At 35.6% G+C, this 16,944-nt stretch overlaps 1 protein-coding gene across 1 annotated transcript; it reads right to left on the bottom strand.

Moving 5' to 3' along the window:
• Positions 1-2,470: 2,470 nt before the first annotated feature.
• Positions 2,471-16,461, bottom strand: CENPH (centromere protein H). Its single transcript, XM_063088231.1, has 9 exons — positions 16,328-16,461; positions 14,271-14,326; positions 12,374-12,422; positions 11,909-11,983; positions 9,563-9,619; positions 7,054-7,117; positions 6,544-6,595; positions 4,478-4,641; positions 2,471-2,563 (listed from the first exon to the last, which is right to left on the bottom strand). Exons 1-9 carry the CDS (start codon positions 16,459-16,461, stop codon positions 2,471-2,473), a joined length of 744 nt encoding a protein of 247 aa, XP_062944301.1.
• Positions 16,462-16,944: the final 483 nt, after the last annotated feature.

The raw sequence follows: 16,944 nt of genomic DNA, 5'->3' as shown, positions 1-16,944 counted from the left end.
CGTACTTTGTTGGTGGGCGTAAAAGATGGTACAACCTCTGTGGAGAGTAATTTGGTAATTTATTTGTTTGTTTTGGTGGCTGGCCGGTTTGAAGATCCGAACCCATGACCTTGGTGTTATAAGGCTGTGCCAATATGGTAATTTTAAAATGCAAAATTACTAATGATTTATTCTTTAACCTAGCAAATTCTTATACTTCAGAGAATTTATCCTACAGATACACCTGCACACATTGGAAATGGCAAAAGTGAAAGATTATCTATTGCAACCATTTTTTGTGTTATAAAAAAATTGGAGCCTGCAAAGTTTTCATAAAGAAGGGATTGGCTAAAACAAACTATAAGTATATCCCACATTGTGATACTATGTAATTGTTTGTTTTTTTTAATGAGAAAGTTCTGTATGTATGATACGGAAAACTTTCTTAGATATAGGTTAAATGAAAAAAGTACAATGCAGAGGAGTGTACATACATAGTATGCTACCTTTCATATAAGAAAAGATTAAAAGGCTGGCTGGTTAGCTCAGTTGGCTAGAGCATGGTGTTAACACCAAAGTTAAGGATTTGGATCTCCATAGGGACCAGCGGCCAAAAAGGAAAAAAAAAAAAAAAAAAAAAATACTATCAGGAGATCCTGAACTTTCAAATAATATCATAATTGAATGACTTAATATTTTCCTCATATGTGAAGTTAGTATTTATGACTAAGACAGCTGACTATGGCAGATTGTGTGCTTTTTAGCAAGTATTCATTTTCTTTCCCTGACTCAAACCCAGCACTCCCCTGCTGTGGAAGAGGTATACTTTTCTGCCTCAATGATATAGGGCTTGGTCAGTGTCCACCTTTTCCAAGCAGAAACTTTGATTTTGCTTATGTAATTGGACTTGGCCTGGTAAACTCCTGCTCTCTGCCATGACAATGTGACTGCCCTCAGCCTAAGTCCTAGAATGGTCAGATGAACCACAGACCCAAGACAGAAATAAATGTTTGTTATGAGCCACTGAGATTTGGTTGTTACTCTGCATGATTTCAGGAAAAGCTGACCAACGCAATTTCTCTCTGAGTTGGGCTTTAAGAAGGAACTTGTAGTGCAATAAAATCCCAAGAAAATGGTTTTTCAGAAGATACTGATAATCCATTGGGTTGGGATTCACTTACATAGTGATTATCTATGACTTAGTTAAGGTTGTATTTTTAGATCAGGAAGGCATTTTCCAAAAAAATGTTTTTGTGTGTAAGAAAAATATAACTTGCTTTGCAACAATTTATGTAGACAATACACTGTGGCAAAAATAATAAAACTACACATAAATTATGATTTATTGACAAATGGAGTAAAACTTTCAATATTTTAAAGAAAAAAGAGTGTTCAGAATATGAGTTTAGGCAAATCTTTGTTTTTCTGTTGTTAAAGAACAAATTTCAACTGCAGTGAATCTTTTCAAGTTTAAATTCTTTCTAAAAAGAATGTTGAACACACTACATTGCCTATAAAAATAATCAATAGTTCCAAACTAATAAAGAGCTCAAATTAGAGTTTTCCAAAAATGAAATGGGATGCTATAAAAAGTAGCAAGTTGTGGGGTACTGAATAAGCAAGCTGACAAAGTCCTTGCTATTCTAGGGAAGCCAGCAAGAATGGCATCCCTTTTGCCTACTTCCCCCTTCTCCCTCCCTTTGAGGTCTGACCTTTGATTGAACCCAGGACCCTGGAAGCTTTGTAAATGAGGAACTTATGTTCTAATTTTGTTGATAAGTAGTTAGCTATGAATCTTCAAGCACCATGGCAGCTGAAAATGTTCTATAAATAGCTTGGTACCAGATATAATTGATTTAATCAGTATGATTTGTTATTTTTACTGGCTTATAAAAAGGAACCAAAAATAAACTGAGATGCCTTACAGGTCAGCAGCCTGCAAGGTACTTCTGATTCCATAAAATAAATCATGTCTTTCTTCATTTCCCACCTTCTCCCCTTGGGGTACTGGTCAACAACAGCAAGTTATATTTTTTAATTAATATGACAGAGAAACATTTATAACTTTAATTTATAAAATAATGCATGACACAAATACAAAATGAAAAAGAATCACTCACAATCCCATTACAAATAACCACAACTGTTAACACTTTGGATGTACTTTTCTAATACTTTGGTTGACAAACAAATGCACAAATGTATTTCAAATAAGAGTTGGGACTGCCAAGAATATTGTACAAAAAATGTCCACATTCAACAGAAAGCTGGACCAGATGTCTTCCTTCCAAGGCTAAGATTTCTGGATTCTTTTAGAGTATGCCAGTCACTTTAATGATCATATTTAAAACAACAGATTTCATGTAATAGTGTTAACTCAAGCTAAAAAAATTGCAGTATTAGAATAGTTCCAAAACACTAATACATTTCACTTGGTATTTGCTATTTAGATGACATATCAAAGACAAAAACACAAAATGCCAAAACATTATTAGATTGTGGTGAGATTCTTCTCAAGCTGCAGAACAGTTTCCTTAAAGGCAGAATCCTCTGCCCAATTGGCTTTACTCCCCAAAATGAGGCCCTGTAACAAAAAAAAAATTTTTTTTAAGTTATAGGTACTTTTAAAAATTTAACAGGATTTACAAAAGTCCTTTTTCACTGATCTTACCTAATATTTACTGAACATTTACTAGGTGTACAGCTCCGTGATCATGAGAAAACACAGTAATACATTCTTTTATCTTCATTCCCATTTTTAGTAAGGCTTCAGCCTTGATACCCATAATACTAATAAATATTTATAATGCCTACAATAATTTTTTTATAATTCACTGGTTTCCATGGATAGTTTTTACTCGTTAAGGAAACTTGGTAGTGCTATCCTAAATTAGAGGAAAAAGACTGAAGCTGTGGTTCAGAGTTCATTTTACACTTCTATGTTAAAAAATAATTTAATCATAAATAATATGTCCTATTTTCAAAAGAGGTAAAAGAACAGCTGAGTTCTTAGCCCTTGCAACGTTTCAAGATCCTGAAAAAGGTGAAGAATATTTTTTTTTTTTTAAAGGCTGGTAAGGGGATCTCAACCCTTGGCTTGGTGTTGTCAGCACCATGCTCACCCAGTGAACCAACCGGCCATCCCTATATAGGGATCCGACCCCGTGGCCTTGGTGTTATCAGCACCACACTCTCCCGAGTGAGCCACGGGCTGGCCTGAAGAATATTTTTTTGTAGTAGACAATGGAGAAATGATTAGGATCATAATTAATGAAAATTCTGGTCATTATTCTTTGAAAAACCATGGCTCAGTGATGCTGAATTACTGATTGAAATAATGTTAAAACATTTTAGAGTATAAGGGTTATATTGTTAGGTATAAAAGTATTAAAAACTTTGTTTATATAAAGCATATTCTTGCTATAAGTGAATGAAAGGGCTAGTGTATATAAATTCAGTCAAATCTACAAAGGTGGGTGGAAGCTAGCAGTCAAACATGATTGAACCCCTAAAGGCTGATCTTAGGAATAAAGAGAGCTCCTAAAGTTGGCCAAAGCTATGCTCTATTTAAAAAAGCGAGGAGTTAATTAAATCAAAATTAACACTAATTTATAGGGGATGAATAAAAATCAAGAAATGAAGAATAATTGAAGTCTTAAAGCAGCATGGAAGGGACATGTGCCAAAAAAAAGTAAAATAATTCTGTACTCATGATTTAATCCTCCACTTTAGGTTAGTGTAGGGGATTTGGTAACTCCTAATCCAATCACCCACTGCTCTATAAAGCAGGTACAGTATAAGACCCAGGGTGTTGCAAGACCTCATATTTTACAAGTCAGCACTTGCTTTATATAGTTTAACTGCATATCATACATCACCGAAAACTGGTAATTTAAATATTTTATCTCAACAATTCCAGAGACATTTTACAATTAAAAAGTAATTAAAAAATATCTAGAATTAAGGAATGTATAAAATTAAAAAACTGACATGATAATAACTGCCAACATTTATTAAGAATTTACTTGGACCAGACACTATGCTAAACAGATTAACATGAATTATCTTCTTTAGTTCTCACAACCACTCTTTCTAAACAAGGAAACCGATGCTTAGAAAAGTTAAGTAATTTGCTCAAGGTCACTTGCAACTATTAAGTAGCAGTCAGAATCTTAACCCTAGATTCCCATCACCCCCATCCATGTCTCCCTGCACTTCCAACTTGGAATCAATTGCTCTCCACCATAAGACGATTCTGCCTCCACAGAGATGCAAAAAGTCATTCTATTTATAAATGCCTAAGGTCTAACCACAATGAAAAACCAAGGCCTTAATCTTTAAATATACATTAATTCAGATATATGTAAACAGATCAATACTCAGTATTAAATTATTTTATTAAGACCAAAAACTAACTGAAAGTCCGTCAATACTGCAATAGCATCAATCATTTAAAAAAACGTTCTTTATCTACCTTCCTAATTTATATAAGTGTTACCTGGAACACATGTTGAATAACTGTAGTAATTTGTATCTCCTTCTGTAGGTTTTGTTGTATGGTCTTTATCTTGTCCGAATTTTCCATACTGTCCAAATCATCTTTCTGTTTGTTCTTTTCAGTCTGTATTTCTAAAAGCTTACTTTCTGAAGCTTGTTTTAATTCTATTAGGTTAAAATAAAACAATATATTGTATATGACAACCCTACAAACAAGGATCTTGAAAAATTTTGAAGCAGAACATTTCCTGGTTATTTTAGTCAAGAGAAAACTTTTACTCCTTACTGGCTAACCACAAAAAAAAAAAAAAGAGAAGGAAAGGAAACTTTTAATAAGCAGCATTTTAGGTTACAGTTCTATTTTTTTCTGAAAATGACTTCCCTGGTGTAAAATAACAATATTTTAATTTTATACTTAGCAATACCCTCAGTGATATGTTCAAGCAATTTATGTATGACAAATGAAGTGGCCTCATGTAAAAGAAGATTTATTCTGGGATGCCAAAAGAATAGGCAGGAAATAAATACCAATGTAAGGGAATGCTTTTTTCTCCTTTAATTATAAAAATGACACGAGATACATTTAATTTAATTTTTTATTTTTGGCAGCTGGCTGGTATGGGGATCTGAACCCTTGACCTTGGTGTTATATAACACTCTAACCAAGTGAGCTAACTGGCCATCCCAAGATAAATTTTAAGTAAAAAGTAAGATTCTCTTCTCGGGGGATAAACATCATCAACCATTTTTTGTATTTCCCAAAATATTCTAAGAATCTAACTATTTGATAAATAGGTGTGTCTTAGGGGTTTGTTCCTTGATACTAGTGTATGGGAAAGTTGGGTACACTTGACACTAATGTATATCAAAAGGTAGGTTAGAATGCAATGGGAAAAATGAAACATCAAATGGATGAGTAGACTGGATGACCAAGACTACTTCTGACCCTGAGATTACTTGCTAACAGGCAAATCCATATAATGTTTTATAATAATAAAATAAAATAATAAATCATGCCTGTACTGTTAAATGCAGTTTAGAACACAGAATAAAATTATGACAATTTTATAAGAAATACCCATCAAAGACTGATAAGTAAAATAAAAAAATTAACTTTTCCTATGTTTGCTTTTCTGTTTCTAAATTTCCACTGAGAATGTGTATGACTTTGTTTTTGGCAGTTGGCTGGTAGGGGAATCGAAACCCTTCACCTTGGTGTTATACCACCATACTTTAATGTGTATTGCTTTTGAAATAAACATTTCAATAGTTTCAATGCAAAAAGCCATCTCATGTCATAATAAATTAAGTGAAACGGCTGTAGAACCATATGTACCAATTGATCATTTAGAAATTATGTATATATAAAATGTTATATGGGTATGGAAAAAGGTCCAGAGTAATATATACAAAACTTGTGGTCACACAAAGAGGAGGCATGTCTTCTGCATTATAGTTTTCTGTATCATTTGATTCCCCCCTCCCCTCCACTAAGAATATATTACTAATTTTGTGATTTAAAGTTTTTTTTTTTTTTTTTTAAAAGATGACCGGTAAGGGGATCTTAACCCTTGACTTGGTGTTGTCAGCACCACGCTCACCCAGTGAGCAACCGGCCATCCCTATATGGGATCCGAACCCGTGGCCTTGGTGTTATCAGCACCACGCTCACCCAGTGAGCAACCGGCCATCCCTATATGGGATCCGAACCCGTGGCCTTGGTGTTATCAGCACCACACTCTCCCGAGTGAGCCACGGGCCGGCCCGTGATTTAAAGTTCTAAAACAAGGGCTGGCCAGTTACGTCACTTGAGAGAGCGTGGTGCTGGTAACACTAAGGTCACAGGTTCGGATCCTCTCCGTACTGGCCAGCTGCCAAAAAACAACAACAATCAAGTTTTAAAACAACAAAAACAAAGCAAAATGTATTTTATATCCTCCTTTTTAAATTGCCACATCCAAAATTTTAAGAAATTTCTCAGTGGCTAAGAGATCTGGCCTTCTCAATCTCCAAAGTAGGTGAAAACATGTTCCACCAAAAAAAGGAAAAAAAAAGTGTTCTACATACGCAGTCTCTTCTTTCTAACATCAAGCAGTTTTTCCTCTAAATCCCAAGACTCCTGTTATTAAGAATAAAAAGATTAAAGCACATTACTTAAGAACAAATCTGTATAATACTTAAATCACTAAGTTTTATATATTATTTTATGTTTACTAAAGCTTTGGTTTTCAACTCCTCTATTTCCACACACAAAAGGGAGAAGACAAGGTTTAAATTATAAATAGATGATTTGCAACATCAGTGAGAAATAATGGAGTTATGAAAAAATTAAGCTGGCTGGTTAGCACAGTTGGTTAGAATGTGGTGCTGATAACACCAATGTCCAGGGTTTGAATCTCTGTACTGACCAGCTTTAAAAAAAAAAAAAGAAAAAAGGAAAGAAACAACTTAAGGAGAGTGAATTCCAATCATACCAGTCCCTTTGCACAAACCTATTTAATCATTATGCAATACAGTTACCAGCAAGTTGTTACTAAAATCATGAGAATGTATAAGTAGCCTAATGCTCAAGCTTACCTGTTGTGATTTCATTATTAATTTATTTAGTTTTAATACATGTTTCATGTTATCCATGAGCACACTGAAAAGGAAACAAAAATGATTAATTAACCTTAGTTAAAAATAATAAATATATCTCATTAATAAGGAATCAGTCAGTAGATATTTACTTTCATTAAATCCACTGTACACTTCAGTGGAAAGTCATTGTTTAACAAAATAAATCTGGAAAAGTTTGATGTAAATTAAATTTCTGTTGAAATGAGAGATGCGTTTCCCTTGAAAAATTTTTGGTTGGACAAGAAGGCTACTGAATTAAAGAATGTAGGAACAGGGCCAGCCTATGGCTCACTTGCGAGAGTGTGGTGCTGACAATACCAAGTCAAGATATTGTCAAAGATCCCCTTACTGGTCATCTTTGTTAAAGATCCCCTTACTGGTCATCTTTGTTAAAAAAAAAAAAAAGTCAAAGATCCCCTTACTGGTCATCTTTGTTAAAAAAAAAAAAAAAAAGAATGCAGGAGCATTTCTAAAGTTTCATATTTAGGGAGGAAAAAAACTAACAATTTGCTAGCTAGCTGCTTTTTCAAAAATAGATTTTATTTTTTAGAGCAATTTTAGGTTCACAGCAAAAATGACAGGAAGGTATAGAGATTTCCCATATACCTCCATAGCCCCCCCCATTATCAACATCCCCACCAGAGTGGTAAATTTGTTACAATCTATGAACCTATACTGGCAACTCATTATCACCCACAGACCATAGTTTAGATTAGGGTTCACTCTTGGTGTTGTACTATGGGTTTTGACAAATATATAATGACATGTATCCACCATTACAGTATCAGACAAAATAGTTTCACTGAGTAAGCTACATTTTATCCCCATTTCTTCAACAAATATTTCTGAGTGCTTATTATATGCCAACAACTGTGCAATGCACCAGGAATATAAAATAGAATAAAACACAGTACCTGTTTTCAAAGAGTTAAGAATCTGGTGGAGGAGAAAAATAAACCCACAACCATAGTATAGTAGAGTATACAACGAATATGAAACAAAGTTATGCATAGGGTGAAACAAGAGAAACGTTTGAGCCTTAAAGGACGTGAAGTAATTACCTAGATCCAGTAGCTTGGTAGGGCTGGAGCAAAGGGGTGTGGAATAAGATTGGGCAAACAAGTGGCTGTCATATTTCAGAGTGTGACAATCACTTGGGAGGCTTGTTAAATATGGATTCCTAGCCCTCCATCTTCAGAGATTCTGATTTAGTAGGTTTTGGATAGGATCAACAATGTGATCGTTCTGATAATACTAATTATTCTGTTAATCAGCCAGGTGTGAGAAACATTGCAGAAGGAACTTATTGGGAAGTCCCAAAACGGGGAATGTTTGCACAAACCTGGGAGAACTGAACTCATTTGAACTCATATTTCTACTAGTTAGTTATACTTGGTTGTGTTAAAAGATAAACTTAGGCACGCAGTTCAGTGCTCTACTGTGGGTGGCAGGGAGGGGGAGCAAGAGAGGAAACTTTTATAAGGTGTTCATGGAATCAAGAAAAAGAAAATATATTTAATTGGTTAAAGTGCAAAGTCCCTAGTTAGAATGTAGCGTGCGTGCGCGCGCGTGTGTGGTGTGTGTGTGTGTTTGTGTGTGTGGCCAGTACAGGGATCAAACCCCTGAACCTTGGTGCTTTGATGTTTGTTATCAGCACAGTGCTCTAACCAAGTGAGCTAACTGGCCAGCTCTAAAAATTTTTTCACCCCTTTAACTCAAGAATGTTTTAAGCTCTCCTTTTACTGGGGAGCAATAGTTAAGAGAGCCCAAATTCATATTTTAGGATTTATGTAATCCTGATGCTAGGAAAATGCATATAACTCTGGGCTAAGATGCCCAGAGAGGAGAAATGCCTAGATCCACCTTGGAATTTTTTTGGTGCTAATGGCAGAGGATATTTTATCAGAAGATTTTTAGAGTTTTGGGAGATAAGATCATAGTAAAGCCCCTGAGTCCAGACACTTAGGACCAGACAGTAGATCTTGACTGCCAGTCTTTATTTTACATTCCTTGGTAAAATTGTTTAATCTGAACAAGCTCATTTCTACCAATGAAAAATGTGGAGTATACTTCCTATCTTACTGGGTTTTTGTTGGATTAAATGAGATAGAATTGTTCCAGGTTTATAGAAAATAATAAATAAAAGTTAACTTTCAAAATCTTCCTTCAAATTTTTCCGCTTGTCTGGATAAAACCTCCTGCTTTTTACAGATGCAATCCATATGGAACAAGATGTCAACAGGACTATAAAAGTTGTAATTCTGGGGAGGGTCCACAAAAATTCCATCACTCTTTTTATTCCCCAGAAAAAAGCAGTTGGCAGTGACAGTTAATTAAAAAAATTCACAGCCAGCTGCCAAAATAAATAAATAAATAAATAAATAAATAAAAATTCACAAAACTAAAGTCATTATACAGATCTCCCTTTTTATTCCCATCCTTAAAAAATCCAGGAAAAAAATCATACCTAGTTTTGGTGTCAATTTTTTCCAGGTTTTTTTTAAGCGCAGTTGAAAGTTGCATCCTATGAGAGGGAAAAAACTTGTATTATAAAACATGGATAACATTTATGGTACAATAAAAAAATTTTTAAACATGAGAAGTTAAAGATAGATTTTCCTTTAAATATACATAAAACATAAGTAGGTTTTAAAACAGTATTGTATGAGAAACACTTTGAGAATTAAATCATAGAAATATGAGATAAAACTAAGATGGGTTGGGACTGTTGCACATGGCTGTGCATTGTCAGGCTGAGAGGTCAAGTGGACCTGAAATCTAGCCTGAGCTGGATGAGCTGTCATCTACCCAGTGCAGGACTGCGGAGAAAGATTAACGCACTATAGACACCAGCACAAGCCTGAAAAGACTTAGGGAATACAAAACCATACTTGACAGTAAACTTTAAAACATGCCTACATAAAATACGTTTAAATTCACATAGATAATAAATAAGTAAATATGTAAAGGCAATCAACTTAGCAATAGTAGAGTTATTTCTTCCCTTTTGTCACACATAGAAAATTTGATTCATTAAAAGGCAATATCTTAATAGCTCCAATGTCACTTTAATTAAAAAATATGATCAGGAGATGGCCAATTAGCTCAGTTGGTTAAGAGCATGGTTCTGATAATATCAAGGTCCAGGGTTCGATCCTTGTACTGGCCAGCCATTAAAAAAAAATCCCAGAAGGGAAGCAGAACACAAAAATATGATCAATATGACGAGACAGCAAATGATAGGAGGGAGGAAAAGTTTACTACTAAAAGCAACTAAAACAGCTTTAACTACTTTTCGATTAAATTTATGAAGAAATTCATCTGGGAAGGCCAGAAACACAAGGAAGTAAATATAAGAGATGGTCACTTAATCAAGACTACTAATTTTGAGAAAGAAAAGTGGCCCAGAACAACCTGAGCCGTGTGAGGTCTGCTAAATTTATCAGGTGCAGAAAGATATAAGCATGGGGCTTCAGTCAAGTCTCCCTCCCCTATGTCTGGGAAAATTGCTAAGACATGTTTTAGCAATAGTATCCAGACTAACTGCCTCCCTCAATGGGTGTAAATTATCCAAATGTTAACACAAGTTGTACAATATGACCCGTACTCTTTCTTTGTTGCAACATTCTTGGAATTTATGATGCAAAGAGCAACGTATAGCCAATCAGTAGCTTATGTTGTTTTAGTGAACCAATGTAAACTCTTGGCAAACAACTTTGGGACTGCCCCCTTAACTTCTCCCTTTCTCCTGTTAAAAATCTGTAACTGCTGCTAAGTGGAGCACATATTCAGGGCAACCTGAATCTGTCTCCTGGGCTACAGTCCTAAACCTTGCTCCAAATAAACTCATTGTTTTACATATTTCTGCATTAGTTTCTTCCTTTAGGTTGATGTTTCAAATCACAAGTCTATAAGAGACCATGTTTGTCTTATTAATAGCTGTATACCAGCACTTAGCACAAAGATTAGGATGCACTAAGCCCTCATGTATTTGTTGAATGCATTTTAAAATACAGATGTAAAACCTGTAAATAAAAATAGTCGTCTCTTGATAGCTGTAGGGGATTAGTTCTAAGACATCCCACAGATACGAAAATCCACTGATGTTCAAGTCCCTTATATAAAATGGCATACTATTTGCATATAACCTATGCATATCCTTCCGTATACTTTAAATGCTCTCTAGATTACTTTAATATCTAATAGAACGTAAATGCTACATAAATAACTGTTATGCTATATTGTTTAGGGAATGACAAGAAAATGTTCAATGGAAATGCAATTTTTTTCCCCTGAATATTTTCAATCTGAGGTTGGTTGAATCTACGGATGTGGAACCCACAGATGTGGAGGGCTGACAATGTATGTATGCATGTATGTATGTAGGCAGCTGGCCAGTATGGGGATCTGACCTCTTGACCTTGGTGTTATAACACTTTGCTCTAACCAACTGAGCTAACCGACCAGTCCTGACTGTATATTTAAACCCAATGATAATTATTTTACTGGATTAATAGTTACTGGAATAAATGAATTTGTGTAATCCTGTCAAATACCAAATGAGACTTAGCTTCACACTTCTATTGTCTTGATTTAAGTTTCCTTATTAACCCATTCCTATGTAACTTCTTCAAATGAAGATATTAATGAATGATGTAACTTTTCTCTCGGGGCTCAAAATTTGTGTGACCATTATCTAATTATCATTTCACTTGACTAATTCATTTAGCCTAGTTATGAAATTCCCTCCACCTCACTCTCATATCCATTTTGCATTCAGCTCATAATATTATATTTAAAATGTAATAATTACCTGTCTAATGCAAGATTTTTCATTTCAAAAGCAATTTTTACCTCTTCAATTTCATTTTCCAGGTCTTCAATTTTACTATATAAGAAGCATGAACAAAAGAATTTTAATAATAGAAAAAGTCATTATTGAAATACATGTATAAAGTAAGTATTTGATAAAAGTAAAACACTTTTTTCTAAATAAAAGTATTCTATAGGCTCACCATACCAATGCATATTTACAGATTTGAAACTGATGCCTCCTGAGCTACTCTATTTAGTATCTGGTAAGGGGGAATGCCAGAAAATGCTAATATGATTATTCATGTACCTGTAAGTCTCCATCCCAAATCAACAAGTTCCCACTATAAGCATGACAAATTATTTGGAAAATAAAGAAAAGGAAAAAGAAAGACAATGTTATAACATGAATAATATGATTAAGTCTTAGTAAAAACTATAAATAAAATTTAAAAATAGGACATACGCTTCAATTTGCTTTTCTTGCATGATTTGTTGTGGAGCTTTTTCTTCATCTACAAATAAATAGTTTTATGAAGTTAATAACATTTAGAACAGTGCTGTCCAACAAGAATATAAGCCACAAATTCAAAATATGTAATTTTAATGTCTAGTTTTCACATTACAAAAATAAAAAGAAACAAGTAAAATTAGTTTATTTAACCCAATAGATCCAAAAGATTATTTCAACATGTAATCAATTTAAAATTACCAATGAAATATTTCACATTCTTTTCTTTTTTTTAAGACACTGTCTATGCTAGAAATACAATTTTTTCTTTTGTGTATATTTTATATTTACAGCCCATCTCAGTGAGAACTAACCACAGTTCAAGTGCTCAATAGTCACAAAGAGCTAGTGGTTACCATATTGGACAAAAGTTTTAGAATGACAGAAAAATGAAAGGTAAAAATTAACAATATAATGTCAAAAAATAAACTGTAGGTCTATATGTTAGCCAAAAACAAGTGGAAATTAAAATTTTAAAATTATCATGAATAATGTCATTCAAAAACATGAAATATGAAAAACATGAAATACCTAAGGATAGATTTAACAAAATATGTGTATGACCTCGACACTGAACACTGCTAAAAACTGAAATGGATAGCTATACCATGTATATATTAGCAGCATTGATTCTCCTAATACAAGTTTTCCCCATATTGATCTATAGATCCGAATCAAATTCTAGTCAAAATTTTATCAGACTTTTTTTTTTCTGTAGAAATTGACAAGCTAATTTTAAAATGCATGTAGAAATGCAAAGGGTAGCCAAAACAATTTTGACAAAGGAGAACAAAGTTGGAGGACTTATAGTAGCTGATATCAAGACTCACTATATGGATCCCCATACCGGTTAGCAGCAAAAAAAAAAAATTTACTCTAAAGCTACAGTAATCAAGACAGTGCATACTTGTCTAAGGCTAGACAAATACCTCAATGGAACAGAGAAAAGAGCCCAGAACTTTCTGTGATGATGGAAATGTTTTATGTCTGTGCTGTCCAACAGTGCAGCAACTAACTAGCCACATGTGGCTAGTAAGCATCTGGTATGTGGATGGTGCAACTAGAAAACTTAATTTTATAATTTATTTAATTTTAATTAACTTAGAAAACCCACATGCGGCCAGTGGCTACCCTATGGGACAGCACTACTCTAGAAGACAAATTTATATATAGTAACAAATCAAATTAGTGGTAAGAGTGGGGACTAACTGTGAAGTGGCACAAGGGAATCTTTTTTCATGATGAAAATGTTCTATATCTTGATAGTGGTGGTGGTGGTTACCAAGATGAATACATTTGTCAATACTCATCAAAAAACTCATCAAATTGTACCCTTAAAATGGACGCCTTTATTATAAAAAAAAAATCCTTTAACCAATGAAGTCTCAGTAATATTTATTTAAAAAAATAGTTCAGATAAGTATCTACGACTAAACTTCCTGTGGCCTGCTTTAAATCTCTCCTTTAGGTATAGAAATTCTATAATGTGGACTATTAAATCTACCCAAGTTTACAGATGCCACAGTCCCTTAAAAATGGAATTATCTGTACAAGGAAAACAAGGACTGTATGAGTAGGCAGACTCTTTCTTATCATTTGGATCTCAGCCCTAAAAGCGTTTTTTCAGAAGAGCCATCTCCAATCACTCTATCTAAAGTAACCCTTCCCTCTTATCAAGCCATTATTTCCTTCCTCACACTTACCATTCTTCACAGTTATCTTGCATGTTTCTTTACTTGTTTTGCTACACTAAAATGTATATAAACAATTTTTTGTAAAGTTGATTTTATTTTCCCTACAGTACCATTAATGATCAATCTCACAAAATCTTATTTGAAATGAAAATACTTACTTGCATCAATTATCGACTTATACTCTAAGAGTTGTTGTTTTGTCTGTGCTCTCAGCCTGAAAACAAATAAAAAGAAAGTCACATATTTATTAATTGAGGTTTTACTCATTACCATATGATACACCAATTCATCTTTTTCAGAAGTGGTTATGACAATATGAGTATAAATAATTAAACTCAGCACTAAAATCTTCCAGTTAGGCTTCATTTTATTTAAAATGGGCATAAGGAACTTTAAGGCCTCAGAGGAAGACAAAATGGAATACAGTAGGAAAATGGCATCTGTGAGAAAAAGTAAAAAATTTTGTTTTTAAATTCATGCTTAATAGGTCAAACTGGATGGGGCTTAATGAAAACTGCTACACAAAGAAGAAATAAACCAAAATGATGAAACCCGGAAAACACTATAAATAAGTTAAAAACACAGATTGTTAACATACTTAGGAGATACAAAAAAATAACAGATACTAATTCTTGGACAGATATGTAATTCACATAGTTCCTTAGTTCTGTTATTCTTTAAAATAAGTAGAAAAACTATGGGTAAAATGGTAATTAGTTATTGTCATATTTTCAAAATATTTTGTAAATCCACAAATATTACACATTTGCATGATAGTTTCATAATTCTGAAACTGTTATCTTGTGACTTTGGAGACCCCCCCTTTTTTCCCCTCGCAGTGAAAAACTGAACAAACAAGTGATTTTATCTGGTATAATTCCAAGACAGAAAAAGTGGAGCAGGCAGGGCCAGGTACCCTTCTCCTGTCCCCCACAGGTTGGGGGGGAGTGGTGGCCCATGTACAATCATAGTAAATTGGCAAGAGGAAAACACAACAGATGTAACCCTTTTAAGAAGCTAAGAAGCATTACAGAAATTCCTAAAACTCCGTGGCAAATTCCTTGTTTCAAGATTCCAAATGGAAACAGCAATTTCTTAGAGGTTAACTAGGCTAGCATTCTACAAGACACATGGAAAGAAAAGCTGAAATGTTAAAGGAGATTTTTTAGCTTTAAGCATTTTATATTGTAGATAAGGAATTTTTAAGTGAGACTGAGGTTGATTATTAGTCAAGGCCTTTCAGAGCAATGGTAAAGCTAATATATAGTCACAATGTTTAAAAAAAATCCCCTTGTTATGATTCACAACAGAGGTCTGCAAACATTTTTTCTGTAAAGGACCACTGAGCAAATACTTTAGGCTTTGTGAGTTATATTTTTTACTTCTGTTTTAACCTATCCCACTCTACCCTTGTAGCCGTTGTGTTCCAATACACTTTTATTTATGGGCACTAAAATTTGGATTTCATATGCTTTTCACGTGTTATGAAATATTCTTCTTGTGATTAACCCTCTCCTCCCTCCCCCTTAAACACATAGAAACTATTCTTAGCTTGAGTGGCCACACAAAAACAGGCACTAGGGGGGATTTGGCCCAGGGCATTAGTTTGCCCACTGGTTTAGAAGACTGATGTCCCTTCTCATCAAACCTTCCCTAGCAACTGCTTAGTGGAAAAGCATAAACATCGTCCTCTTAGTAGAATACATAACAAATGAAACCTCCGGATGACAAAGGGTCGTAGCTATACGAGAAAGAAAATACACCCTCCCTCCAGCAGCTCCGACTTGGAGACTTGGATGCGCCGCACATCCTGCCCGAAAACCCGGGCCCGGCGTGAGGGGAAGTCACAGCTCCGAGGGGATTCCTGAGCGCCCTGGGCGCTGTGTGCTAAACACTTTCCCAGGTATCTCACTTAAGCCCCGTAGCATCTCTGCCGAGAGTCATTTTTGTCTCCTTTTCGCAGATGAAGGGCTTAAGGAGTTGAAGTGAAACGTGGTCACGGAGCCTTTTTTTTTTTTTTTTGGTTGGGGGACGCGAAGCCGTGACCTTGGTGTCAGAAGGTTGTGCTCTAACCAACTGGGCTAACCAACCAGCCCGGCCACGGTGCCATTAGGTGACCGAGTGTACATTCGAACGCTTGTCCTCCTGAGCAATGGGCGGAGCTCTCGGCCACCACACCCACTGGGCTCGGGCCGCGGGGACCAGAGGGAACAACCTGAGCAGCAGGGTCATGCGGTCCTCGCTGCGCGCCGCCTGGGCGCCGGCGACCTGTGGCGGCCCGCCCGCCCCGCCTTCCCCTCCGGAGTCCGCGGGCTCGGCGGCGGCTTGCTTCTCCGGCTGCTTCTCCATTGCGGGTTAGTGCGAAGAGCTACCAGGCAGCACAAGCACACGCCGTTTAGAAGGGATCGCTTTTCCCGCCACTAAATTGACGCCCGGAAGTTGCCTGAGGGTCCCGCCCCTTCCGCCCTAGGGCCCCACCCTTTCCGCTCCGTTTCCCAGCCATGGCTACTGCTCTTGGCCGTCATCTTTTCTCGACTGGCCTTAATCGTTACCAACCACTAGAAAAAATTCGAAGAACTGTAATTAAACGTCAGCTATACCGGGTGCTGAGCTAGGGGCTGGATCACAGACGTTTGGGGCACTCCCCGGCTCCGGGAAGAGCAGGGTGGAGGTGACAAAACCCCAACCTAAGTGGTCATTCAGCCTTGGAGTTGGGAACGGGAGCGCGGTGGGCGATGAGAAAATGCACGGCCTATAAATGCCTAGTTGATTTGTAGCTTTTCATTATAGTTGGCCGTGTAAGGGACACTATGTCCTTGCACAAACACAGCA

Source organism: Cynocephalus volans, chromosome 2 (assembly GCF_027409185.1).
Source record: "Cynocephalus volans isolate mCynVol1 chromosome 2, mCynVol1.pri, whole genome shotgun sequence".
NCBI classification, from domain to species: Eukaryota; Metazoa; Chordata; class Mammalia; order Dermoptera; family Cynocephalidae; genus Cynocephalus; species Cynocephalus volans.
This window is presented reverse-complemented; position numbering and strand designations above follow the sequence as displayed.

Excerpts from the sequence above, each read along its gene's own strand:
- CENPH (XM_063088231.1), bottom strand. The coding sequence starts at position 16,461 with ATGGAGAAGCAGCCGGAGAAGCAAGCCGCCGCCGAGCCCGCGGACTCC. Across the intron at positions 12,423-14,270 it reads TAAGTCGATAATTGATGCAA|ATGAAGAAAAAGCTCCACAA; the intron begins GTAAGTATTTTC and ends ATTTATTTGTAG. Across the intron at positions 2,564-4,477 it reads TTATTCAACATGTGTTCCAG|GGCCTCATTTTGGGGAGTAA; the intron begins GTAACACTTATA and ends TTTTTGTTACAG.